The 27,210-nt window shown below is 34.8% G+C and overlaps 1 protein-coding gene across 11 annotated transcripts in view; it reads left to right on the top strand.

Annotated features, from left to right (window-relative positions):
• The window catches only part of cacna1g (calcium channel, voltage-dependent, T type, alpha 1G subunit), a 162,906-nt gene that overhangs the window by 121,492 nt on the left and 14,204 nt on the right, over positions 1–27,210 (top strand). For all 11 annotated transcript variants that reach the window (XM_051124015.1, XM_051124013.1, XM_051124014.1 and 8 more), the window contains 7 exons: positions 11,162–11,313; positions 13,796–13,905; positions 16,510–16,643; positions 19,123–19,193; positions 21,690–21,768; positions 25,000–25,121; positions 25,260–25,685. In XM_051124015.1, the coding sequence (XP_050979972.1) occupies positions 11,162–11,313; positions 13,796–13,905; positions 16,510–16,643; positions 19,123–19,193; positions 21,690–21,768; positions 25,000–25,121; positions 25,260–25,685 (1,094 nt within the window). The remainder of the gene's footprint in view (positions 1–11,161; positions 11,314–13,795; positions 13,906–16,509; positions 16,644–19,122; positions 19,194–21,689; positions 21,769–24,999; positions 25,122–25,259; positions 25,686–27,210) is intronic.

The raw sequence follows: 27,210 nt of genomic DNA, 5'->3' as shown, positions 1-27,210 counted from the left end.
AAAATTGATGGTATTTATTTGTTGACTTTATCTGTTGCCTTGCCGTTATTATTAATACATTGCATTGCCATTTAACCCTACATGAACATTAAATAATGGAACATGAAAAGACACAAATTAATTTATAGGTAAATTATCTTTTTCAGTGTGACGAGAAAAATCATCAAACGCTAAAGGGTGGATTCTTCTTACTCATTACTTTTAAATATTTAATTATGTTTATGTGCATAGTGCTTTGTACAATAGATGTTGTTCCAAAGCAGCATTGCAGAAAATATAAAAATAAATAAGATAAAAGGAAAAGAAAAACAGTGTGACACAACCCCTCACTGAGCAAGCTAAAGGCAAGAGTGGCAAGGAAAAATATCATAGGATTTCAAGTATAATAATTACTAGAAATAGAAAAAACTGCTTTGCAAAAAAAATCGAGTTATCGTTGATTTTTCTGACAAATAATTGAGTAATCAGATCATTTTTGTGGTAGCAGTAGACTTTAAAATGACTTTAAATACATATGTAATAGCATTTTTTTTTAAAGAGAACAAAAATAACCATACTCTTATTTAGGGCTGTCACTAATAATTATTTTGGTAATCTAGTAATCGGATGATTATTTTGACGATTAATCGAGTAATCACAACATTTTTTGTGTGTAATAATTTGTATAATTTTTTTAGTGGTAATAAAAATAGACCTAAGTGAACAATAGACTTTAAAATGACTTAAAATACATATATAATAGCAAAAAATATATTAAAACACAACAAATTTACTAGTTGATTATTCTGATGATTAATCGAATAATCAGATAATTTTGTGTGTGTGTATTTATTTATTAAAATACATATATAATAGCAATAAGGTAATAATAATTGGTTTAAATAAAAAATCAAAAGCAAGTATTCATGTAGTTTTACAGTTTTACAGTTAAAATACATAATAAAACAAATTATGCACATAATGTATTACATCAAATACATGCAGAGGCCAGCGGCTTAACGATTGTTTTTAACACTTAACAGTGCAATCTAATCCTTGTTTAATATTGACTAATCAACATTTATTTCAAATGTCCACTAAATCTTTAATATTTAGCCACTTCTTTATGATAAAAATAAAACAGCCATTTGAACATCACAAAAACATGTGGACATCAAAACATGCAAAATCAGAGATTTATAGATATATAAATGAATAAGTTTGAGCCTGTTCGAGACGAGACGGTCCGTGCATGTAAATGATAATAGCTGTTTGTGTGGAGCAGCATTTACTGTGAACGGAGCCGCTCTGAGATGCACGTAAATGTGTATAAATAGAGCGCAAATAGAGCACAAGCTTTGTGAATTCACAATGGCACTAAGCTTTAAAGTGTTTTTAATATTTCGTGCAGCCTTAGAAAACAGTCTAATAATGCTTTTCATGGATTCTTGTCCGTGGAATGCACCACTTTATTTTGCTGATTAATCATTTTTATAAGCGAGTAATCAAATTTAATCAAAGAATCATGACAGCCTACTCTCATTCATAGGTGAAAGCGCAATCAAATTAGTTCAAATGACTAGTTAATGTACTGGGATGTGTAGAACCTCATAAATGATGGATGTTCTAATCCTGCAGTTCTGCAGGCATATTCTTTAGGTTCCATGCACAGAATCTGCAGTTACTTTAAAAAGGTATAGCCCCTGATAGCAAATACACCCTAACGAAGATATGATGTCAGCATTAATTGCATTAGACTTTATGCACCCACATAGAACTGGAGACGACCGACCAATCTTTCTTGTAATCTCTAGCAGGCAAGCGTATAGTCTCTCGATTGTTACTGGGGGAGCGATGAGACGGCGAGTGACAGAGGGAGAAAATGAAATTACTAAGTGTCGTGTAACCTCCACTCTTGGCAGCAGAAGGCAGCACGGTCGCTTATGTAACCTGGCAGCTCCAAACACCATTTCCTTTCTTCCTACTGCAAGTGAAAATGACTCAAAGTCTTCTTTATGTAACTTGGGCAAGCAACAGCCCCCCAAATTGAACAGATGGCGTAAAGTTTTCAGCTGAAAGAGTTACTTTTGCTCCGATATATGTCAAGCTATGATCCTTTACCTCTAGAGAGTGAGCGTATAAACTCACCTGACTTTGTAGTAGAGTCGCAGTTGGATACAACACATGCAGTTTGTGATTAGGAAATGCATTGGTGGGTTTTATAAAGCCCATGTTACCATCTTAAAATGTACTGCATATAAATAAGAATCGCTCATTAACTGAATATTCTGTTACCTCGTGTAAGGATACGAGAAACATCCAACTTAGAGTTTGATTCTGATTTAAAATGCACACAGTGTCCTACATTTTAGCAGACTCATGCCTTTTGGCAGGAAGTGCACCTAATCTCTTTATGGGTCTTCATGGTTCATTCAGTAGGGAGTAGGTTTATTAACTGAATAGATAGAGAACGGAGTTAAAAGTCGCTTCTGCGAGAGAGTTGTTGTAACCTCTTGGTGCAACATGATCTTTTTGTAACCTCTCAGAGTTGTGTACTGATACGGCTGGCTTGTTTGTCATGTTGTGGGAGTGGAGGCTTGACAAATACCAGCCGAGAGAGGGATGTAACACTGTCTGGGTGGTTAAACAAGCCATGTGAGCTATAGAACGAAAATAACAGGGGAAGAGGTGAAGATATTCTGCTGAAGTAGCACCACTTGATCGCCGTTTGAAAATAACATATATCGGTGGGGTGATTATGATGTTTATGTGATTGGTCCTTGTAGATTTTGTTAGTTTTAGCAGAATCAGTAAAGTTGCAGACAGGTTTACCATTGTTCTGGAAATTTTTGCAGGCGAAGATTATTTCCCCACACAGATTTCGCAACAGGTTCAAGTCACACAGATTCACTGCTTTGACCAATAGAAAGCTGCTTGTGAGCTGTGTGAGCTTTGCTTACTCATTTTTGCTAATGTGAGTGCATTGCCAGATTTATGTGTTTAGCAGATTATTTTATTGAAAGAAACTCAAAAATGTAGAGTAGCAACTAGTCTGGGGATGCTACTTCAAAACTGCTGCTTGCAGTTGCAGTTGCACGTTTTAATAGCTGTATGCTGCCTTTATATTTTATCTATCCAAATTAAAAAAACAATTTATTGATTCCACTTAAAATAATTTGTTACTCATCTGCCTTAATTTTTTTTACATTTTAAAGTTCAGTCAACTCAGAAATGTTTAGTCAACTTCAAATGTTAAGTTGTACTAAGTGACAACTTAGATGTTTGAGTTCATTCAACTTAAAATTTTAAGGCAGCTGGGTAACAAGCCCAGCTTTTAAGTTTAACAACCAAATTGTTTTAGTCAACTCAAATATCTAAGTTTTCATATAGTACAACTTAACATTTCAAGTTGACTAAACTTATTTGAGTTGACTGAACTTAACAGTTTAAGTCTGCAGGGTAACAAATTTAAGTTGACTCAACAAATTGTGTTTTTTGATTTTTTTTTTACAGTGTACACGAGTAGCAGTGTGATTTAGGTGTAGCATGAGGCCGCAGGTAATCACACCATGCCAATATACAGCCATATTGCACGGCTACGAGTGTGATATTGCGTTTATACAACAGTTTAACAGCATGAGTGTGTAAACACTTAAGAAACAACAACAGAGTGTCTTTAAAAACCCTCTTTTGTCCAAACTTTTTTTCTTCCACCACAAATTTAAATTTACTTAAAATATAATGTGGTGAAATTTTGCCCTCAGCCAAAAACGATTTGCTCTGGAACAAATAATAGCTTAATGAGACCAAGGACTGCCTGTTAGATTTACCCAGGATGAATTATATCTCATATTAAACCACTATAGAGACATCAGAGTTAACGGCAAATTCCAGAAGAGCTGGCCGAGTTGAAGCTGGTCTTGGAGGGTTCATAAACGCTGAACAGCTTCACATCTCCAAAAAGGGCGAAGCGAATTTTCAAATAAACGTTATCTTTATTCACAAACTGCATATTTGAAGTTTAAACAAGTACCTTCTTGTCTAAAACTACACAAAACAGTATTATTTGTAAAATGATAGTGGATTTGGTCATCCAACATGACACCCTCTGTGAGAAATACCACAAGCGGAGTGATACAAACGGTTTCTGTTATCACTAGAATGTCACACTCTTATCAGCCAATCAGATTCGAGGACCAGAAAGAACTATATATTCATGATGAATATAATTCCAGTATAAGTAGCCTGTTATAAAAATACAGCGTTAAACATTAAATTAACATTTATATTAACAACTTTAGCTTTATTCCTGTTCCTATCTGTACACTTAAAGTAATCAGACTTTGCAGCGCTACATATAAGAGATAAACATCATAGAAAATTGCATTTGAGTTTTGTCCTGGGCAGTAAAACAGTGTTTGCAATACAGTGTGACATAAAAACAGTGTTTGTCACAAAATGTTGCATGTTAGTGGAAAAGCTGCACTATTTTGTGTCAGTACTTTTAGTTAGTTTCTCCCCAGCAGTGGCAACATCATATACAAACATTCATCATGAGTAGACAGAAGCATAAAGTGTCACAACAAGTTCCAAGATTGCTCTGAAAAGCATGAGCTGAAAGTGATAAAAGTGATACTTTTTATGCAGTTATTCTCTCTGGACCAACAATGTTTGGATTTGGAAGTTCTACGATGAAAAATGATTGGATTCTTTTTCTTTTCACAGTTGTAAACAGTGGTTGACTGTCATGTACCAAACATATGATCTCGGATGTGACACATTCATTGTTTCAGAACGGGTTTTGATTGTCAGATATGTCAGGCACTCTGACTAACCTCTCATGTTGAGTAATGTAGAATGACATCACTCTTGCGGCTCTCTGCACATCATCACCGTTGCCCATCCACCAGCCTCTGCCATTCAGCCTCCATCTCAAACGGCCCATCTTGCTCAAGTCAGACTCAGAAAGAACGTGTGGTTTGTCTGCCACGTCTGCCAGCATGATATATTATGTGTGTGTCTTGTGTGTTCTCACCCTAATCTATCCTACAGTGTATGTTTGTCGGTGTTAGTGTATGTGTGTTTTCTTTATCATGGCCTCCCATTATTGAAAAATGTTGTTTGCTTCCAGTTTCTTCTCTTCCTTGTTATTTTTCTCTCTTTTGCCTGCTTGAAGCAGGCATTTAGTCTGTCATTTCCTGTTGTTTTTGACTCGGTGTCTGCTGGTGTATTGTGCCAAATAGAAAGTGAACAAGTGCAGGGTCTGCCAAACTAATTTTTGCATTGGGGTGCATCAGCAGTATGTCCAGCAGACATTGACTCATTACTTTAGGAGCAACTCATTGACCATGCACTTCAGGGGGGTAAAACCAGCCTCAATTAAAAACCATTCAGCGTAAAACAAATGAAGCTGCAATTTGCCGTTCAGATGGCTGTTTTTATCATCTCTGCTTTTTCCCCTTTCTATTTTTGTCTGACATTTTGCCATGCAGGCTTTAGAATTTTTCTCTGGCTCTTCCTTTAAATAACAGTCTAGTCCTCCCACTGCCCACAATTCCCCAGTGCTCATGAATTTCACCTCACATGACTCATAAAGTCTGCATAATGGACAGATTATTCCCAAACACATTGCTCAGTGGCCTAGTTATAAAGCTACGTCAACCTTCAGAACATCAGCGATGTCCAACTTCAGGCCCTCAGAATCAACCATTTATGGTGTTTGTAGTACAAATCATGTAGATAATGGATCAGAGTTTGTCTGTATTTCCCAACTGACTTAGCTTCTGAGGTACTAGCCGCTATATGGTTAATTTCTTGGATTGACACCTTCCACATCTTTTCTCTTCTCTATTATATATTAAAATGTTTCCTAAAAGGACTTTGGACCTCCTAAAAGATGGGTTGATAGGCAAAGTATTTACCGAAAGATAATAAATGGGGTTTTGTGTTTAAAAAAAAAACAAAAACATATTTATATATTTCAGCGTCTTACATTTTTTCATGATGGATTTACTCATTGCATTTTGCAAATATTTATAAAAAGGCTTTCATGCACTTAATAATTTTATGGGGTCCAGAGTTCCTATTTTTAAAGTTTCTTTTAAGAGCTGTTTTCCTCCAAGTGCACGTGAGCTGCGGCAAAGCCAGAATCAAGTCGAAAGCATCAAGACCAGCATGAAGTCTCAGTGGGACGAAAAGGCCAAGAGATTTGTTGTCGTACGCTCCTTTTCGGGGCTGATGGGTATTGCATTGAGTTTTAACAGTTAGCACGTCCAAGACTGGTGGGCGTCCGGTGTTTTGTGGCTATATTCAAATGTGGTATCATTCAGCCTGAAACCTTCAATTGCTTCACCCAATAATCTGGCCGTTGTTCTCATAGATGGAATTGGAATGGGCTAAAATTGCCATCTAAGCAAAGAATGTCTCATTAAATCATAGTCATGGTATCATTAGCTTGTGCCACAAAAATAGAGACAGAGATGGAGAGGTCCAAGAGCCACATTCTCCACCGCTATTTCATTCTTCTCGCGTTGGTTAAAAATAGTTTTGATCCATTCTCCCTCACTTTAAATTCTGTTTAAGCTGATTTGGCTGATGTGGACGTTAGCTGGACCCATTGCAATGGCATGACATCAGAGAGGCACCGCTGCCAATAGGAAACAAAAGTTCAATCCATTTTCCGTAAATAGGATGCCAAGACCTTCACTTTCTCCCAACTTTTTTTTTGTAGTTGGAGCACAAAAGGCCATCTGATTTGAGACTCTTTCATTAAACTCAGTGCAGTACTCATTTGATATAAACATCCGGTTATGGAGACCGCTTTCCCTCTGTCACTGATTTATTAGTAGTATTATTATGCTTAGCAGGATTGGAACCAGCAATGTGAGCCAATCAAAACTGAGATTTGTCCCACCAGCGGAAGACAAGCTTTTTTTGAATGAAAGTGCATAAAGGGAGAGCGTCTCACTGAAGAGGGTAGGATGGAAGTAGATGAGTGGGGATGTCCTGTGGGAGCTGACCTGTCTACTGTAAAACCAGGCTGTGAACATACACCTGTTCCCATCCCAACTGTCCCCTGTAATTGAGCATCTCTGAAACTGGGGCAGTCGACACAGCAATTTTCGGTCTTAGTGAATGGTTGCTGCCCCCCTGGATACTGTTGTCTGCAGCCCAAATAAATTAATTTATAACACATGGGTTAAAGAGCAGAGCACTGACCTCATCTCAGATTTTGTTAGATCCTAGGAGTCGTAAAAAATAACAATAAATAAGGTAAATAAATAAATAACAACCAAAATGGCAACGTTTAGCCAAGTCTGGACGTTTAAGATTCATAAATTGTACATTATGAAGTGGAGGTAATGTTGAGTCAGCACATTTAAAAACACCGGGAGCATGGCTCCTATTAGCCGAATTAAAGCCAGATGGGTTCGAAGATTCCTTTGGTAATTACCCACAAAACCGGTGTTGCTGGCATCTCATCCTGAGAATTCACACTAGAGTGACCCCGTATACGTCACATGCATGTTTAAGAGATACCACATGAGCAAAGAAAGCGTATTTTATATAATATTGCTTTTATACATAAAGTAAACGAGAAGTGAATATTAAGTAACTTGCATTCAAGACAATATTTCCAGATAATTTCTCTTTGTTTTTGTTTTCCTAACAAAAATAGTTCTAAACAAAGTCAAAACAGAAGCACTGTGTGTCTCCAAGCAGAATAGTGGCATTTCGTCCAGTGTTTTGAAACAAAACGGTCAAGTCAGTATACTACTCTTACTATTTTTGTCATATTTTTTGTTTGAAAGAAGTAGATTATTATACTAGTATGCTGCTTCAAATTCAGCAAGTCACTTGTTTCATACCTGAACAAATCAGCACTTTTGAGTAAACTGAATGAATCAACAACTCACTTGTAAAGCAGTCACTTGATGTAATCTGCAAAGTCACTCCCAGTGCTGTTATTAACTAAAAAAAATAAAAAAAAAAAAAATGTATGTTTGTTAACTGAAATAACGCTAAAATATATCAATATTAAATGAGAAACATAAATGAAAATTTGAAATTTGAAATTAAAATGAAAACTGAAAATACAAAAATAAAAGCTAATTCACAATTCTAATAAATGCTAGTAGTAATAAACAATATTAAAATATAGTGTGATGATAAATCGATTAGATTTTCCAAATGCATCACGATTATCTCTGGAATCGATTCTGAGCTTAGTTTAATCATGATGCATTTGTGTAAATCACAGAATTTATCCACAAATCAATTTATAGTCGCACCTCTATTAAAATAACACTGCTGACTGGTCCTCATCACTAACATAAATGTGCTGTCAAATGATTAATCATGATTAATCGCATCCAAAATAAAAGTTTTTTTTTTTTTTCATGCTTTTAGAGAATGACAGGAAAGTGTGCGGTGGAGAGTTGGGAACAGGATTGGCAAAGGACTACGAGTCAGGACTCGAACTCCGGTCGCCATCAAAGTTTTTGTTTACATAATATATGTGTGTGAGTTGTGTATATTTATTGTGTATATATAACTACACACATGCATGTACTTATTAAAGAAAAATGTTATGTCTATATATTAAATACATTTTATATATATATATATATATATATATATAAATTATATGAATATAAATATGTACATGTAAATACGTGTAAATATTTAAAAATATATGTACTGTATGTGTGTGTACTTATATACACATAATAAATATACACAGTATACACACATATTATTTGAACAAAAACTTTTATTTTCGATGTGATTAATCGCGATTAATCGTTTAACAGAACTAACAAAGACCCAAAGTCTGTACTGAACACACAAACATAGACAGTGGCTTACTTATACCTACATGTTAAACTGAGATGAACATCCAAAACATTACTCACATCACTTTTAACGAGCAAATTATTTGGACGTGTTCTAGATGAGTCATACTCGAATTCACTATCCAATGGGGAGCAGCCATGTGATTAAACAAATACTGCTGATGTGGCATCATTATATATGAAAAAGAAAAGGTTGAATGCAGCACCTGTTCCTTCGGTCCAGTGGCTGGTGCCAGAAAAAGCCTGCCTAATGGGCTGACAGGACCACAGGGAACACAGCTGCCGCTCACAGCCCTGCCTGTGTGTTGAGATGATAAGCCCCCCGGCCCCCTGCTGCTCTGCCATCCCTCCTGTCCTCTCCATCCTTAGCGAACAACAGAGAGAAATCACAAAGAATAGAAATGGATCAGCACAACTAGCATAGGCACAAGTCCATCCAAATGGAATGGAGTTTCTTTTATGTCTCAGGGAATCTCATTAGAAAATCCATGACAGTAGGACAATTCATTTTGTTGAGGTGTCTGTGAGCGAGCAGATCTCAGGCATCCTGTCCCCTCAATCTGGGCTTCTTTGCCTTTGATCTGCCTTTGATATTTGGGACAGACCACAGAAACATAATCACAGTTAAAAGAAAAATTTGCACGAAAATGAAAATTGTCATTTACTCAGACCATTTTGTTTAAAACCCATGACTTTCTTCTGTGCTATTCAAACAGAGACATTTTGAAGGCTGTTTTGCTTTCAAGCTAATGAAAAGCACCATTACCAAAGTATCATAAAAATGGTCCATACAACTTAAGCACTATATTACAAGTCAAATAACAGCTTTATGTGAGGAACACTATGTATTTATGTTTTAACTCACTGAACGGTTTAGATTTGTAAATAAATCTTTTTTTTTTTTTTTTGAGTCAAACCAAAGCTTTCTTTCAGAAATTGGGCTGATCCAGTTTTCAGGTTCAGCTCACTGACTGATTTAGTGTTAATGAAATTATTTTGCTAAATTTATTTTGGTACTCACTGAAAAGTTAAAATTTGTAAATGAATAATTTTTTTCTGGGTCTAATCAATGAATGATCCAGGTCATAAAACTATTTTAAATGATTCTTTCACAAATTAGACAGATCCAGTTTTCAAGTTCAACTCACTGAATCGATGATTCAGTGTTAATCAAGCTTCATTTATTTTGCTAAATGCTTAGAAGTTAAAAATTGTAAATAAATCATTCCTCTGGATCAAATCAATGAATGATTTGGATCGTAAAACTGACTCGATGATCCTGTGTTAATGACTCAACGATTTTGTGTTAATCAGGCTGAATTTATTTAGCTACTTGCTGAAAGTTAAAATTTGTAAGTGGATCATTCTTTTGGGTTAAAGCAATGAATGATATGGATCATAAAACTATTTTAAACGATTCTTTCACAAATTGGACTGATCCAGTCTTCAAGTTCAACTCATTGACTCAATGATTCAGTGTTAATCAAGCTTCATTTATTTTGCTACTTGCTTAGAAGTAAAAAAAATTGTAAATGAATCATTCCTCTGAATCAAATCAATTAATGATTTGGATCATAAAACTAATTTAAACGATTCCTTCACAAATTGGACTGATCCAGTTTTCAAGTTCAACTCACTGACTCAATGATTCAGTTTTGGTGACTTGTTTATTTAGTGTTAATCAGACTAAATATTTTGCTACTTGCATAAAGTTAAAATTTGTAAATGAATGATTTTTTTGGATTACAAAACTAATTTAAATGATTCCTTCACAAATTGGACTGATTCAGTTTTCAAGTTCAACTCACTGAATCAAAGGTTCAGTGTTAATGACTCAATGTTTTAGTGTTACTTATGAATGATCCAGTTCATAAAACAAATAGTTCTTTAACAAATTTAACTGAATAGGTTCTCAGGTGTAACTCATGGACTCAGTTCAGTTGCAGTGATTCACTTTAAATGACACACAAGTAATATGGACCATTTTAAAATAATTTTATGGTGCATTTGCACTATTTTTAGAGACTAAAAACTGTGTGATTCATGGAAAAGAGAGGTCAGCACAGCCTTTCGAATTTCTTCTTTTGTGGTCCACAGAAAAAATAATGTCAAGCAGGTTTGGAACAACATCAGGATGAGGAAGTCAATTTTCATTTCTGTGTGAACTTATAGAGATATAGTATGATCTACTGTATATTTTTCTTCTCTTTCCCACTGGTTCTTTCCCTCTTCCCCTATTTTCTCAGTGTGGGCATGAGTGTGTACAAAACAATGTTTGTTTCAGTACTGTTATTTCATGATTCCTCCCTGTTCCCATGGTTCTTCAGAAGCCCAGAGTAAACCCTACTACTCCGATTACTCACCTACACGGCTTCTCATCCACAAGATGTGCACCAGCCACTATCTGGACCTGTTCATCACGATTGTCATCGGGCTTAATGTCATCACCATGTCCATGGAGCACTACCAGCAACCTAAGGTACTTCTTGGAACGCCAGAAGTGAGATTGTATGCGCTTGTTGATATTCCATTAAGGAAATGAACTCGCTGGTTATGTAACTGCAAAAATGTTACTCTAAGTTCAACTCACCGCTATCTCATTTTATGGCTCTGCATGATATTTGCTGATTAGGCAGCTAATGTTTATGTACTCTTTTTGCTATACAGTATTTTGATTATATCATAGCAGTGAGCATATAATCTTAATCTTTATGTTATTATAGTTAGTTGCACTTTCAGTGTGCTGCTCCAAGACATTTTGTACCATTGCCTGTGTCTAAAGACAAGCCTTATGAGAGTAATGCCTCACCAAAATAAACCACACTGTAGCGTATGCACGGAAATGTATGCATATTCCCTCATCTGTCTTTCCCCCCTGCATTACACTACAGAGACAATTCATGAATATTCAATAGAGGACTAAAACAATAACATGAGTTAGCAGATATGCTCTGGGAGTTTAGATTGGATTCCTCTAAATCATTTGGGTGGTTTAATAGTTCTTCTGAACTGATTTTTTTTTTTTTTTTCATTACTTTATGACAAAGGTCAGTTTTCATGGTAAAAGACCACTATAAATTACCATTGATGGTTTTGTGGTTCTTTTAAAAAGGTAAAAAGTTAAAGAAATAGAAACATTTTTTTATTTATTAGTTTGTTTGTTTATGTTTATGTATTTTATTACATTATTATTTTAGAATATTTTATTATTTTTGTATTTTTAGAGAGCACAAAGAAAGTTGAAGAGAATTTTGTAGGTTTTGTAAATAATAATAATAATAATTTATTAATTCATTAATTCATTCATTCATTTATTTTATAAAACATAATTAACATTATACTTTTTAAAATGTTTTGGTTTATTGTTTATTAATTAATTAATTTTATTATATTAGAATCATTTATGTATTTATTTATTTTTAGAGAGCCCAAAGAATGCTGGAAAGAGATGTTTGTAGGTTGTAAAATTATTATTATTATTATTATTATTATTATTATTATTATTTAATTTATACAACATGATTAACATTGGACTGTTTGTTTGTTTATTTGTTTATTATTTATTATTTAGCACAAAGAATGTTGGAAAGAGAAGTTTGTAGGTTTTTAAATTATTATTATTGTTGTTAAATTTTATTATTATTATTTATTTCATTTGTAAAACAGGTTTTACATGTGGACTGTTAAATGTTTCTATTTATTTATTTAATAATTTATGTATTTATTTATTTTTAGAGAGTCAAAAGAAAGTTGGAAAGAGATGTTTGTAGGTTGCAAAATTATTATTATTATGTGATTTAGAAAACATGATTAACATTGGACTATTAAATGTTATTTATTTATTTTATTTATTTATTTGTTTGTTTATTTTTAGAGAGCACAAAGAAAGTTGGAAAGAAAAGTGTGTAGGTTTTTAAATTGTTATTATTAATTCTTATTATTATTATTATTATTTAATTTATAAAACATGATTAACACTGGACTGTTAAATGCTTTTATTTATTTATTTATTTATTTATTTCAAATTATTTATGTATTTATTTATTTTTAGAGAGCTCAAAAAAGTTGGAAAGAGAAGTTTGTAGGTTTTAAAATTATTATTATTATTATTATGTTTATAAAACATTGGATTGTTCAATGTTTATTTATTTACAAATTGTATATAAGTTATTATATAAGTTATGTATTTATTTATTTTTAGAGAGCACAAGAAAAGTTGGAAAGATTTGTTTGTAGGTTTTAGATTATTTACTATTAATATTATTAAATCATGATTAACATTGGACTTTTAAATGTTTTATGTATTAAATGTATTTACTATTATTAGAATTATTTATTTATTTATTTTCCAAGAGCACAAAGAAAGTTGGAAAGACATATTCTTTTTAAAGTATTATTATTATTTTTTTTATTATATTGTTGTTGTTGTTGTTGTTATGTTATTTAATTTATAAAACATGATTATAATTGGACTTTATTCATTTATTTATTTGCTATCTCTCCTCAAATCAAAACTGTTGTTCACTATTCCTATTAGTCAGCTCTGTTGCAATGTTTCCCAGGGTTTTCACCCATCATTAATGGAGGTCTGTGACCTCACCTGTGGCTATAAATAGCAGTCTGTTTTAATTAGAGCCCCGGTGGCCCACAGAATCCTGGAGGAAGTGGAGCAAAGGGGTATTGTTAGGCTTTGACCACTTACTGCACTCATTCTGTGAACAGAATCAATTGATTTTCTGGTGCGTCGTCACACTTAGCCTGGTCTTAATTACTGTGTGGTGGACGAGAGAACAGCCAGACCCCTGGCAGTGTCCACTGACTATCAGCCCCTAAAGATGCCAACTTAGATTGGTGTTTCAATTGGCGTTTTAATCTCATCACCTTTTCTGCTTTTCTGCTCTAAATACGTGCTTGTTTTAAGCTATGCTTACGTTTTTTTTGCAACCTCTGTGTTTTAACAGGTTCTGGATGAGGCTCTGAAGATCTGTAACTACATTTTCACAATCATATTTGTCCTAGAGTCCGTCTTCAAGCTTGTCGCCTTTGGATTTCGCCGCTTCTTCAAGGACAGGTAGTAGAAGTGACCCTCTCAAAAGTTACATTTGAGGTAGTTGATCCAAACCAAATCATATTTACATATTTAAACCCATTCCCATGAAGGAGCTCCAATGCTTCTATCAGTGATATTGTTTGCGTGTGTGAACGCAATAGGGTTTGTTAGTCTTCTTAAAGCCAAATCGGTTGAAATGATGTCACAGCTTTGAGATTCCTTGGTTTGCCTCAGACTGTCAGAAGCACATCGAGGTCTGAATGCTCTGGCGTCTGTGGTGAAAAAGCAAGAACCGAATTTATATCGCTTGTGGTTTTGGTAAAAGAACCCCTCCTGAATTATCCAAATTCACACTGCCTAAGGCTTAAACAATGAGAAAGCATCCCAAATGGCATCTGTTCCTCTTAAATTAGTAACAAAGAAGTGGTAAATCCTTTATTCTACAATTTAAATGTGCATAGCATATGTGTAGGCAAAATTTAGCACATGTATTCTCTATATAGAGTTTGAATGATCCGTTACTCTTTTAATTAGTTTTGAATAATCAGTCAAAATGGGGATTAGGCCCTTTACTGAAGTTGATAGGCCATTAGAAGTTCTCAAGTAATCAGCTTTCTCTTTCAATAGTGCAATAAAGAGCCTATCATGTCAATGTATTCCCTGATCCCTAATCCATGTGTAGGGAAATGTAAAGCAGCTATTTGCATACTAATGAGAACTTTGACACAACATAATTGATATGATTTTAAAGCAAATCTCTCACCAAAGAGTTGAAACTACAGTGTTAGACATTTCAGAACATGCTGTTCAGGAGGGTTCAGGAAGGTTTAAGAGTTTTATTGATTTACAACACTGGAAATGGTTTTCTGTTACTTTGATCGGCTCTTCCATGCAACAAACTCCAAGTCCGCAGGGATGGAGGATGGAAGTACGCTTTGATCACTGGGCGAAACTGGTGGGAAAAAATGTAGAAATGCTTTGTGTTAATCATTTGACTTAAATTTCCCCACATATCTAATGAAACACCTCTCATGGCTGCAGGCCCCAGAATATTGAGGTGTCCTAAAACAGACTCTAGGCTCTACCTCACCCATGACAGTGTTATATTTGACCCTCAGAGGGAGTTATTTAAAGTTAGCCGCAAAGTTTGAAGCCATATTTAGACAATGAACATGCTGAGAAGTCTGCTGGAAAAGAGAAGTAACATGCAGGGTCAAATAAGGGTTGTTTGCACAAAACGAAGTTTCAGATTTTCACCGCTTTGCGTTTTTGAAATTGTGTTTGCACACTTTGCCTGGTGTATTTTTTCAGGATACTATGCTAAGTCCTTTGGAGTTGTAGGATTGAGGAAGTCATATTGTGATATTGAAGTGATTTTGAAAATTAGCACATTGGGAAATGTCATATTTCATTCTGCCTTTTTAAGAAGAGAAGAAATTTCTCTCTTAAAACTGGTACAATAAGTAAAGGATGCAGTTAACAATGGAGACTTATGGACAATGTCATTTTGGTTCATAAACCAGCTAAATGTGTAAGATTTTCTGGCAGCCTGACAGTTTTTCATCAACAGTATACAAAATGTATATTAAATAAATTGTAACGTCAATGTAAAACTTCTTTTCTTTACACTGCCATTCAAAAGTTTGTGATCAGTAAGTTTCTTATGCTAATCAAGGCTGTATCTATTTGATCAAAAATAGAGAAAAAATGCAATTTTGTTAAATATTATTGCAATTTGTAATAAGAGTTTTCTATTTTAATATACTTTAAAATATAATTTATTCCTGTGAGGCAAAGCTGAATTTTCAGCATCATTACTCCGGTCTTCAGTATCACATTTCTAACAATATAACAATACTTCTTGCATCACAGAAATAAATTATATTTTAAAGTATATTAAAAAAGGAAACCAATATTAGAAATTGCAATAATATTTCACAATATTCCAGTTTTTTCTGTGTTTTTAATCAAATAAATACAGTCTTGATGAGCTTAAGCGACTCGATTAAAAAACATTAAAATTCTTACTGATCACAAACTTTTGAACAGCAGTGTATATTAAAAACATATATATATTTTTTTTATATCAAAACGAATAATTTAATTAAGTAATTAAATGTAATTTAGATTGGATAAATACAACTGAAATACGATAAATTGTAAAATTAAACAATTTCTCTTACATTAAAATGAATAATTGAATAATTATTCAATTTAATTTAATCCAAAAATTTTTTTTTTTTGAACACCAGTGTTATTAAAACCATTTTTTTTTTCTACTAAAATGAATAACTTTAACTTAAAATGCTAAATTCTGTAAATTCTGTAAATAAAATTTAATTTCGATTGGATAAATACAACAGAAATAAGGTAAATTGTAATATTAACAAACTATTTTTAGAAAATTAAAATGAATAATTTAATAATTTAATTTAATTTAATTCAGAATACTTAAAAAAAAACAATTAGTAGTTAAATACAACACTCATGTGAGCACATCTTATAAATACAATAATTCTGACATGACTAGAAGGCAGCATTACTTTTTTTTTTTTTTTTTTTTTACTATTAATAACTAATATTTAATTACTATTTATAATTAATGTAACAAGTGTCTTTCCGCAGGTGGAACCAGTTGGATCTTGCCATTGTTCTGTTGTCTATTATGGGCATAACACTGGAGGAAATTGAGGTCAACGCTTCCCTTCCCATCAACCCCACCATCATTCGCATCATGAGGGTGCTGCGGATCGCTCGTGGTTCGTATTTTCTGCCCTCTTATATTCCGTAGTCCATAGTCCATTTTTCTTTGCTGCAAAAGTTACGCTCCTCAGCACGCTGCCTGTTAGCCTCAGTAGATCAGACCCGGTTGTGTATGTCACCCTCGGGATCTCTGTTGTTTCACAGACTGCTCAGCAGAAGCCGTAGTCTGTGTAGAAAGAGTCCAGATGGCTGTAATGAGAAATTCAGTTCACACAGCCACTCCATGTATTTCTTACACACACACTCACAAGCTTATATGCTCATAACACACACGGTGTGGGAAGCTGGGGTGCTTGTCTACTTGGAACGATTATTCTTCCTCTAATGAAAGAGCTGCTGGGTGAGTCTTTATTGATTATTCCCTCAACAGAGATGGCCAAGCAAACACACCTGCTCAGATGACTGTGTTCTCATCAGGTTGTGTGTGTGTGTTTCTGTACGTATACGCAGCCTATTTCTTCCTGCACTCATTCAGACATTCCCGTAATGAAAGTCACAGGCATCATCCACTTACGGCCATGATTGCAATTAACTAAACCTCCACAGCGGCATCTCTTCCACAGCTGAATAGCCTTGTCATCAACGTCATTAAAGCTCCGTGTGTGTAGTGCACGACCCCAATAATAACATGCTCTGTGATCTGACCACTGTGAAAATTACATGAGAATTAGTTTCCACTGGCCACTTTTAAAGAAACAGTGCATCCACTGTGTGCACATTTTTTGCTGTCTATTTTGTTAAAAGGTTGAGTTACAGTTTAAGCTTTTTAGGCCAATTTAGTCAAAATTAAAAGTGTAATTTATTTTTACTCCTACTGGAATACATTGAATGAACACATTAGAACAGGGAACACATGTTCACTATTAAGTAAGAGTTTTCCCTGAATTAATTTAATTTAATTTTTAAAGAAACGATTAATCAAAATAAAAAGTAAAATACAAAATAAAAGTGAGTTTGCTTAATATATGTGTGTGTGCTGTGTCATTATTATGTATATATAAATACAAACACATTCATGTATATATTTAAGAAATATTTACAAGCATATGTATTTATTATAATTTTATATAATTTATATTATAAATATTTTGTACATAAATAGCATATTTCTCTTAAATATATACATTAATTTGTGTGTATTTATATATACATAAAAATTACACACCAGTGTAATTTATTAGGCAAACTCAACCTTTTACTTTGTATGCAACTATTAGTTTGACAACCCTAATAATAAACTATTTAAAAATATTAAAATATTTAGTTTTAAATTGTAATATTTCACAAAATTATCAAATAGTAATATCAAATAATAGTTTTTTTTTTTTTTATCTTACTGTTTTGGTAGTGTAGATATTTTACTTTCCCTATTTTTATATTTGGAATACGTTTTCTGTCATCACACTTAAAGTTCATATTTTCGGACACTAACATTTAAATAACCATGGCCTTAAAATTAATATTAATTTTTTATAATGTGTAATAATTTTGTGATGCTTACTAATTCACTTTATTTTTATTTTTTAGTGTTTTATTTTAAATGTTTAAACAGAGTTGGGAAGGTTACTTTGTAAATGTAATAAGTTTACAGATTACAAGTTACCCTATTTAGAATGTAATAAGTAGTGTAACTATTTCAATTACTGTATTAAATATGTAACTGATCACATTTACATTGAATTTACATTTAAAATATACATTTAAATTTCTCATTCATTTTGAAATGTGTCCCACTCTGTGTCCTAAACTTGTGAAACATTAGGGTCTCATATTTTAGAGTAGTCAGTGCAATTTGGGAAAGAAATCAATTAAATCTATGTGTGTGTGTGTGTGTGTGAAAATGTTTAGATGTAACCCCCTTCGTGATCATTAACATTTTCTTAAGTAACTAATTTAATAACATTTTTTTTTAATTACAGTTGCATTTGTTTTGTAATTAAATTGCATTACTCCGCTACATGTAACTACTTACTCCCGAACACTGTATGAAAAGGTGATGTGATTTTTAAATTGGCCATCTATCAGCCATTACATGAAAACAATTATTAGCAATAAGAGAGATTTTTTTTTTTCAAGATATTGAGAAAATCGCCTATAAAGTTGTCCAAATAAAGTTCTTAGCAATGCATATTACTAATCAAAAATTAAGTTTTGATATAATTACGGTAAGAAATTTACAAAATGTCTTCTTGGAACATGATCTTTACCTAATATCCTAATGATTTTTGGCATAAAAGAAAAATGATCATTTTGACCCATACAATGTATTGTTGGCTATTGCTACAAATATATCCATGCTACTTAAGACTGGTTTTGTTGTCCAGGGTCACAAATAAAAAAATCAGGGTTTTTATCAGGTATTTGAGTATTTGAAATTGTATTCCTTTTGAATTTGTATATTTGAAATTGTCTTGAACAAATTGTGTGTATTTCATGTATATACAGTACAGTAAGCTGTCTCTCCTCTCCTTTCAGTGCTGAAGCTACTTAAGATGGCTGTGGGAATGCGTGCGCTACTAGACACTGTGATCCAGGCCTTGCCTCAGGTACCGCACAAAACTTTTGTCTCCTTCATAAAGTTCTGTTCTCCACTCAACCGGTGTATCTTGCACGGCGAGAGCATTCCCGGGCCCCGTTCCCTGTTCTTCTGGGGCCCCTCTGTTCTCCACAGGCCTCATTTACATACTCAATCTGCCATGAAGAGGCCACAGCAGTGCAGATTGGCTCTGATGGGCTGCTTGGAGAATAGCAGAAATGACAGAAGCCAGAGAAGAAAATCTCCATGCAGCATGTGCATTCTTTGATAGCATCAGGCTCCATCACCGCCTGCAGGGTTTTTGATTTGGGAACATGCCGCACCACAGGACACACTATTAATTCTAGTCTCTCCTTTAGCGCTCCTCAGATATGCACTTAGATAATCAGACATGTAATTCTACTTAAACTAATTGTGACTAATTGGATTAGATCATGTTTAGCCGTCACCTGATCTCAGCGTCACCTCCTAATGCCCTTTCGCTCTTGTCGCTGTGACTTTCACACAGTTTGTTGTTTTGTATTAAAGTTGCTTTTCGTGGTTCTGGGCTATTGATCTACTCTTCCGCAATTTGGGAGAGGTGATCCATAACGGTGTTCTGAGATATCCTGCCAGATTGTGTCAGCTTGATCCCGGTGTCTTGAATCACTGTGAATCCAGCCAGCGAAGAGTGCACTTAAGAGAGATTAGGGTGGGAAAATAGCCAGACTTACAAAAAAGAAATGTCAGCGCAATCGGATTTGTCAGCACATCTAATCTGATTCTTTTTATTCCTTTCCGTTTTCCTCAAAATCATGCCTGATCCAGTCATCTGTGATCACTCCGCATGATTGTTTTGCATGATTCTTCTCCTAATCCAGCCGGGTGTAGGTGGGTTCTTCCTGTTATGCAGTAGTGCACTAATATTACTGTGTTTCTCTATGCCTGGGCATACCAGAGTAATGGATAGGCACTTAAAAATTAAATTAAATTAAATTAAATTAAAAAATGCATGATTATTATTATTATTATTATAACCCATTTTACCCAATGGCAATAATTTACCAGAATAAACATGAAGTTAGTCTTATTGTTGCTTATAGAGAGTTACTGTAGCTTACTTTTGAGGTCAACTTGAAATTTGTTTGATATTAATTTGTTATACTTTAATTAATTTGTATATTTTAACCATCTTAAGACATTTTTACTATATCTTTCTATAACTGCATATAACAGAATTAACAGAATCGACTTATACCAATAAACGTAATAGAATTATGTTAAATTACTGTATATAAAACAATATTCCCAAGACATGTTTTGCTTGGAAAAAAGGACACAGAAAAGTGGCATATTTATTAATACATTGTCTATAAATAAATCCAATAAATTGAAAAACATTTCTTAATAATGAAAAAAAAATTCTTAAAATGTTTTGCCAAACATGGCAAAATTTACTCAGATCAAAGTAGTAAAATTATTTACATTCACTCATATGTTTAATATATTGTGATAGTACATTCTCGCTTAAAATAACTATTAAAACTACATAACATGACACAAAAACAGTATTATTTATGAAATTATATTGGCCCATGACAAATACCGCAAGTGTTCTGATATCACTAGAATATTGCACTCCTCTCAGCCAATCAGATTTGAGGACCAGAAAGAACTGTTGTATAAAATAAAATAAATATGATTCCCATCTTTGAAAATGAATTAAGACATGTGACCTTGGACCACAAAATCAGTCTTGCTATTTGTAGCAATAGCAAAAACACATTGTATGGGTCAAAATGATCAATTTTTCTTTTATGCCAAAAATCATTAGGGTATTAAGTAAAGATCATGTTCCATGAAGATATTTTGTAAATTTCCCACCATAAATATATCAAAACTTATTTTTTGTTTAGTAATATGCATTGCTGAGAACTCCAATTGGACAACTTTAAATGGGATTTTCTCAGTATTTATATATATATATATTTTTTTTCACTCAGATTCCAGATTTTCAAATAGTTGTATATAGGCCAAATAGTGTCCTGTCCTAACAATGGAAAGCTTATTTATTCAGTCAGTTAAAAAAAAAAAAAAACCCTTATGACTGGTTTTGTGGTCCAGGGTCACATGTCTTAATAAACTGGATCAAATATAATAATTCATTCACATGTGATGGCAACATGAAAATGTACTGCATAACAAAAATGACCCATGACTTTCAGGTTTTCTAATTAGGATATGATGCTTTTATATAGATACCAGATTTGTCCCACATTAAAATGTCAGTAGCATGTGCGCTAACTGCTACAGTAAGCCACAGCTTCGGCATAGTTTAAGTTTTAAGTTTACAAACCTGGCAGTCTGTAATCAGGTGGAACATAGCTGTCAACTTCTCACTTCAAGACTCTCTCTTATTGGCTCCTCACAGGTGGTATTTCTAGGTCTGCCCTGTCAGTTTCCTTTGCGCTCCATGACAAACTCTCCTGCTTTCTTTCTCTCCCTCGCTCTCTTTCTCTCTCTACAGGTGGGGAATCTGGGTCTTCTCTTCATGTTGCTCTTCTTCATCTTCGCTGCTCTGGGAGTAGAGCTGTTCGGTGACCTGAGTAAGCATAACAAACACACATAAATAAGGACCATTTTTCCTCATGGTCTAATTCACTCAGACACAAACACTCCCTCTTACATACACACACACACACCTATGCACTCCTCAGGATCTTCCTAACTAGGTTTATTTACACTGAAATGTAAATAACTTACATTCCCTAGAGATCGCGTGACACTATTGCTGCAAATCTGAAAACTAAAAAACGAAAATATGCTATATTAAAACTATTATGTTTTAACTTTAACCAGAACTAAAGTTAAGAAGCCAACTTTAAAATCAACAGAATTCTGTTTTAAATTGCTTGATTTATTACTGTTTATTAGTTTATTTCTTTTAAATTGCTGTGAGATCACTTTCACATATTTTAGAAAGTTCTCCATCCTTGTCTGTAAGGGCGAACCATAAATATAGTACCTGCAGGAGATTTTCTCTAAAATACGTGGCAGGACATTTGGCACCGTTTTACTGAATACAGCCTGCCGTGATTCATTGCAGCTCAGCACAATACCAGGGTTGATGTCATTTCCATTTCCAATCAGCCGACTCAAGATAAACATAGAGACTTCATAATTCATATCCAGCTTTACAATGCTGTCCAAGTTCAATATATGGCGTCTGCAAGCTGAACTGAGATTGACTGTCTGCAAGGCAAACTTTTTTCTGTTTCTTCCCAACTAAAGATGAGTCAGGATTATTGACTGGTCGATTAGCAGTTCACCAACTAAATGCGATCCGTGAGATTGAGTAGTTATCGAGTTTTAAATATTGGTCTATATAAATATTTTGTGAGACTGCATAAAAAGTGTAGTGTATGTGTGTGTATATACAGTGGAGATCAAAATTAGAGAACAAGTTTCAAGGTCACTGCTTAGTCCTATTTGAAGTTATCCTAACAGGAGTAGAATGAGAGTATAAAAAACTTAAATGAGATCATTGAAAAAGTACACATAGAGAACACTTACAGATACCTCCAAGTTATTGGGGTTAAAACAAACCCTATTTATTTGGCTCCAGTTTTCATTGAGATTGCAAGATGGCAAGATGGCTGCTCTGAGATTACTGAAACCCTGCGACAGAAGGTTGTCAAAATGAAAGCCAAAGGGATAACCCTTTCAGCCACTGCAAGAGAAGCTGGTCATTCCAAATCTGTGATTTCTTGAAAATTGCAGGTTTACATTGACACTAATTCATTCAAGTCTCCTAAAAAGGCTGGTCATCCACTTAAGACAAATGCACAGGAAGACAGGATAATGCAGAGACTCTCAATAGGGAATCGGTTCAACACTGCAGCTGGAATTGCTTGCCAGTTCAGTACTGAACAGGGCAAGGATCTGTTTCAGCATGTTTTAGAGAAGTTGGACTGAAAGTGCACTCTGCAGTGACCAAGCCTTTCATCAAATGGCTAGACCTACCTTTGCTGAGGAGCATATTGTGTGGAAAGAGGATAACTGGTCCAAAGTTCACTTTAGTGATGAGTACAAGTTTAATTTATTTGGGTTTGATGGGAAACTGTTTGTTCTGCATCAAACTGGTGAAAGACTAAAGCCCAAGTGCGTAAAGAAGTCAGTGAAATGTGGAGGAGGAAGTGTCATGGGTTGAGGGATGTTCTCTGTAGCTGGAGTTGGGCCTCTTATACAGATACTTGGCAGAATGAATGCAGATGTTTATCAGATCATCCTTTAAGCAACATGCAGTTCCTTCCCTGCAAGCATCTGCATCACACTGCAGAACAGGTAAAGCAGTTGCTTGAAGCTAAGAACATTGAAATAATGAAATGGCCAGGCCAGAGTCCTGATCTAAACATGATTGAAAATCTCTGGAACATCCTTAGCGACAAAGTTATGGCTAAGAAACCCACTAGAGTTACCAAACTATGGAAGAGAGTGGAATAAGAGTGGACCAATATCACAACAGCGCAGTGTGGGAAACTAGTGATGTCCTACAGCCACAGATGTGCTGAAGTCATTTAAAGCAAGGGCCTTACACTTCCTACTAATTTCTGACAGCTGTAACCCTCCAAATTTTAGTTGTAATTTCGTGCTACAGTGGTTACTGTTCTCTAATTTTGATTACTGTGTTTTCCAGAAAATGTTTTTTGTTGAAATACCTTGGATATTTTGTCAAAAATATTAGTAGAACAGTGGTATACAGTACCTACAGCTAATATTATTTCAAATTTTGAGCGAGGAACATTAACAATATTCAGATTAAAAGGTATTTATGGATTGTTCTTTAATTTTGAGCTTCATCGTATATATACATTTAAATTCTATTTCAACAATAGAAGGTTTCGGACCATTGTCCAGACCAGTCATTCCACAGGAAAATACAGGGAAATGTACAGTATATGCCCACATCACCTGCATCTATGATTCTGTGGAGAATCATTAACATCCATGGAAACTTTCCATTACACAAACATGGAAAAATATTCTTTAGATTATTAAAATATTCAGCATACAATGGTTCTTTTAAGAACTGATCACTGAAAGGTTCTTTGGGGAACCCAGAATGGTTCTTCTATGATGTTGCTACGAAACCTATGGAAGTCCGTTTTCGCTACTGAATGCAAAATAAAAAAGGTAATTGCAATTTTTTATCTCACAATTATGACTTTCTTTCAATTGTGAGTTTATATCTCACAATTCAGATTTTTTTGTCTTGCAATTGTAAGATATAAGCTTGCAAATGTGAGTTATAAAGTCAAATTCTGAGGGGAAAAAAGACTGATATGTCCTCAGAATTGTGACTTTATCTCACAATTCTGACTTAATAATTCGCAGTTGTGTGATATAAACTAACAATTGAGAGAAATAAAGTTGCAATATAGAGAAAAAAGTCAATTAAGACATATAAACTCATGATTCTGAGAAAAAAGTCAGAATTATTAGTTAAAAATCCCACAATTATGATTATTTCTCAGAATTGCAACAAGAAAAGGTCAAAATTGCGAGACTTATTTCTCAGAAATAAGAGATGAAAAGAATTGTGAGATAAAAAGTCATAATTACATTTATTTTTATTCTGTGACGGAAACAGGCTTTTATAGAAACCCCCCTTTTAAAACCTTAATTTCTGAAAGTGCATATTGAAAAATGTTCTAATTTTTTATGGGGAACACTTACTTTTTCACAGCACTGTAAAATAATGTGTTTGTCCATCCTGAAAATATGTCGATCTGCACATTCCCAGACCATGTACCTCTGACATTTTGTTTTTGTCCCAGTATGTGATGAGCTGCACCCCTGTGAAGGTCTCGGCCGTTATGCCACATTCAAGAATTTTGGCATGGCTTTCCTCCTGCTGTTCCGTGTGTCCACTGGGGACAACTGGAATGGGATTATGAAGGTGGGACACAGTCAACTCATGGTGCAGAATTTCAATGAAGCAGACTGTTTTGTTTTTAATGCTTTGTGCGTGTTCTGACTACGGTCGTTAACAACTTATTCACCTCTCATTTTCACACTCTGTATGTCCATGTTGCAGGACACGCTCAGAGATTGCTCCCAAGACACGGGCATCTGCTACAACACGGTGGTGTCCCCCATTTACTTCGTGTCCTTTGTTCTTACGGCTCAGTTTGTACTGGTCAATGTGGTGATCGCTGTGCTCATGAAGCACCTGGAGGAAAGCAACAAAGAGGCCAAGGAGGAGGCTGAGCTGGAAGCCGAGATGGAGCTTGAGCTGGAGGCTGTGGGTGGAGATGGAGGAATATCCCGAGGACACATGCCACCTCTGGGACATGGGGACATATGTGGACCAGGAGGGTCGCCTTGGATCTCAAGAGACTCTCGAGAGATTTCAGGACCTCTTTACCCTACAGACAGTCCACCTGCAGACATACGCAGAAACTCTGAAGATCACATAAAGACAGACCCTGATCCTCCTCATAATTTGGAGCCGCCATTAGAGGTGAGTGAAAATGTTGGGTTTGAGGTCAGTGGTGTGGACCTCCTATGATGTAATATCCAGGCTTAACACATGAACCAGACTATATGATAACTGGTTTAAGCTGCTTATGACCACATCAGGCCAGATAGAAACCAGCCACAATCTTAAGGAGGTTTTGCTGAAACTTTTGAATAGAATGCTAATAGAATGCTGCAGAGATAACATACTTTTGTAGGCCAAAACCTGGGAAGTGAATTAGCATTTAGCACTCCTGGTTCCATCGTCCCATTTATTTTATCTTATTTTATTTGGGGTGGAAGCGTGTAGCACTGAACCCTATAGTAATTGTTCTCCACGTAAAACTGATCGTGCAGACCAAAGTGTAAGTTGTACAAACTTGGAGGGATGGTGGTACTCACACCACCTACAATGTGACCAAGGCTCACCCCAATCAGCCTGATGGGGTCGCTATAGTGATCCAACGTACGCTCAGATGTCTTATGACAAAATTTTCAGGCATTTCGGATATTTTGAAAAACCTACTTTTGTGAACTAATCCGAGGTTTTTCACCCAATCGGAACTAAACCAGTGCAGAAAGATTCTTTGGAGAGTAAATATTAAAAAATATTCAAAAAAGTTGAACTTTCAACTCACTGTCGCAAAGGGGCGCCAAAACTTTTGAAAGGGGCAGGGCCAATTTTAGTAAAATGCCTATAACTCCTGAACGGAATGAGATATCTCTGCCAAACTCATAACACTTATGTAAGAGCTCAAACTGAGGTCACAGGGGGACAAATGCAGAGCTTGGACACATGGTGGCGCTATAAGAAGGAAAAAAATGGCTAAAACTATGCAACCATGAAAATAGCTCAACATGAAAATAGCTGGGCACTGTCATTGTCCAAAGTGCGCCACAGGTGTCTATAAGGACATTTGCATATCTCAAAAAAACATGGGCCCCATTGATCGATGAAGTTTAAACCTATTAGACAAGGTTAACGGAGGTTAATTGGAGCGAAACTTAGTGGGCCTGTTTGACTCATAGCCCCAAAGGTCTGTGAAAAATTTGAAATATATCGGCCACTGGAGGGCGGTATCGCATTTTTCAAGGGCATAAAAGATGCCTCACACAATATTCATATCATACGATAGAACTCCTCGTTCCTGGAAGAGTTGTCAGAAGGTTAGTTATGGTGACGAGTTATGCAGCCATGGTGTAGTTTGTTCATAGCATACATTAAGCTTTTTACTTCTGGTGATTGTATTTAGGTTTCCAATTTCATAAAATGTTTATTTGTGAAGGTCATCATGCTGAACACAACATGTAGGAATCATAAACCATTTTTGGTCACAAAGCTTATTTTCTACAATAATCCTTAAGCCAGTAGAAAATCCTTTTGGGTTTTTGTCAAGGGAACCAGGGGGATGCTAACTTCTGGGTTTGTCCTACAAAAATACATCTCCACTGCAGCTCTCTATTGTCTAAATCCACTATACTGCTAGACAACATACCGTCCACTTCCAAAGATGCCTGCACCTATTGAC

This window comes from Labeo rohita, chromosome 12 (genome assembly GCF_022985175.1).
Source record: "Labeo rohita strain BAU-BD-2019 chromosome 12, IGBB_LRoh.1.0, whole genome shotgun sequence".
Classification (NCBI taxonomy): domain Eukaryota; kingdom Metazoa; phylum Chordata; class Actinopteri; order Cypriniformes; family Cyprinidae; genus Labeo; species Labeo rohita.
This window is presented reverse-complemented; position numbering and strand designations above follow the sequence as displayed.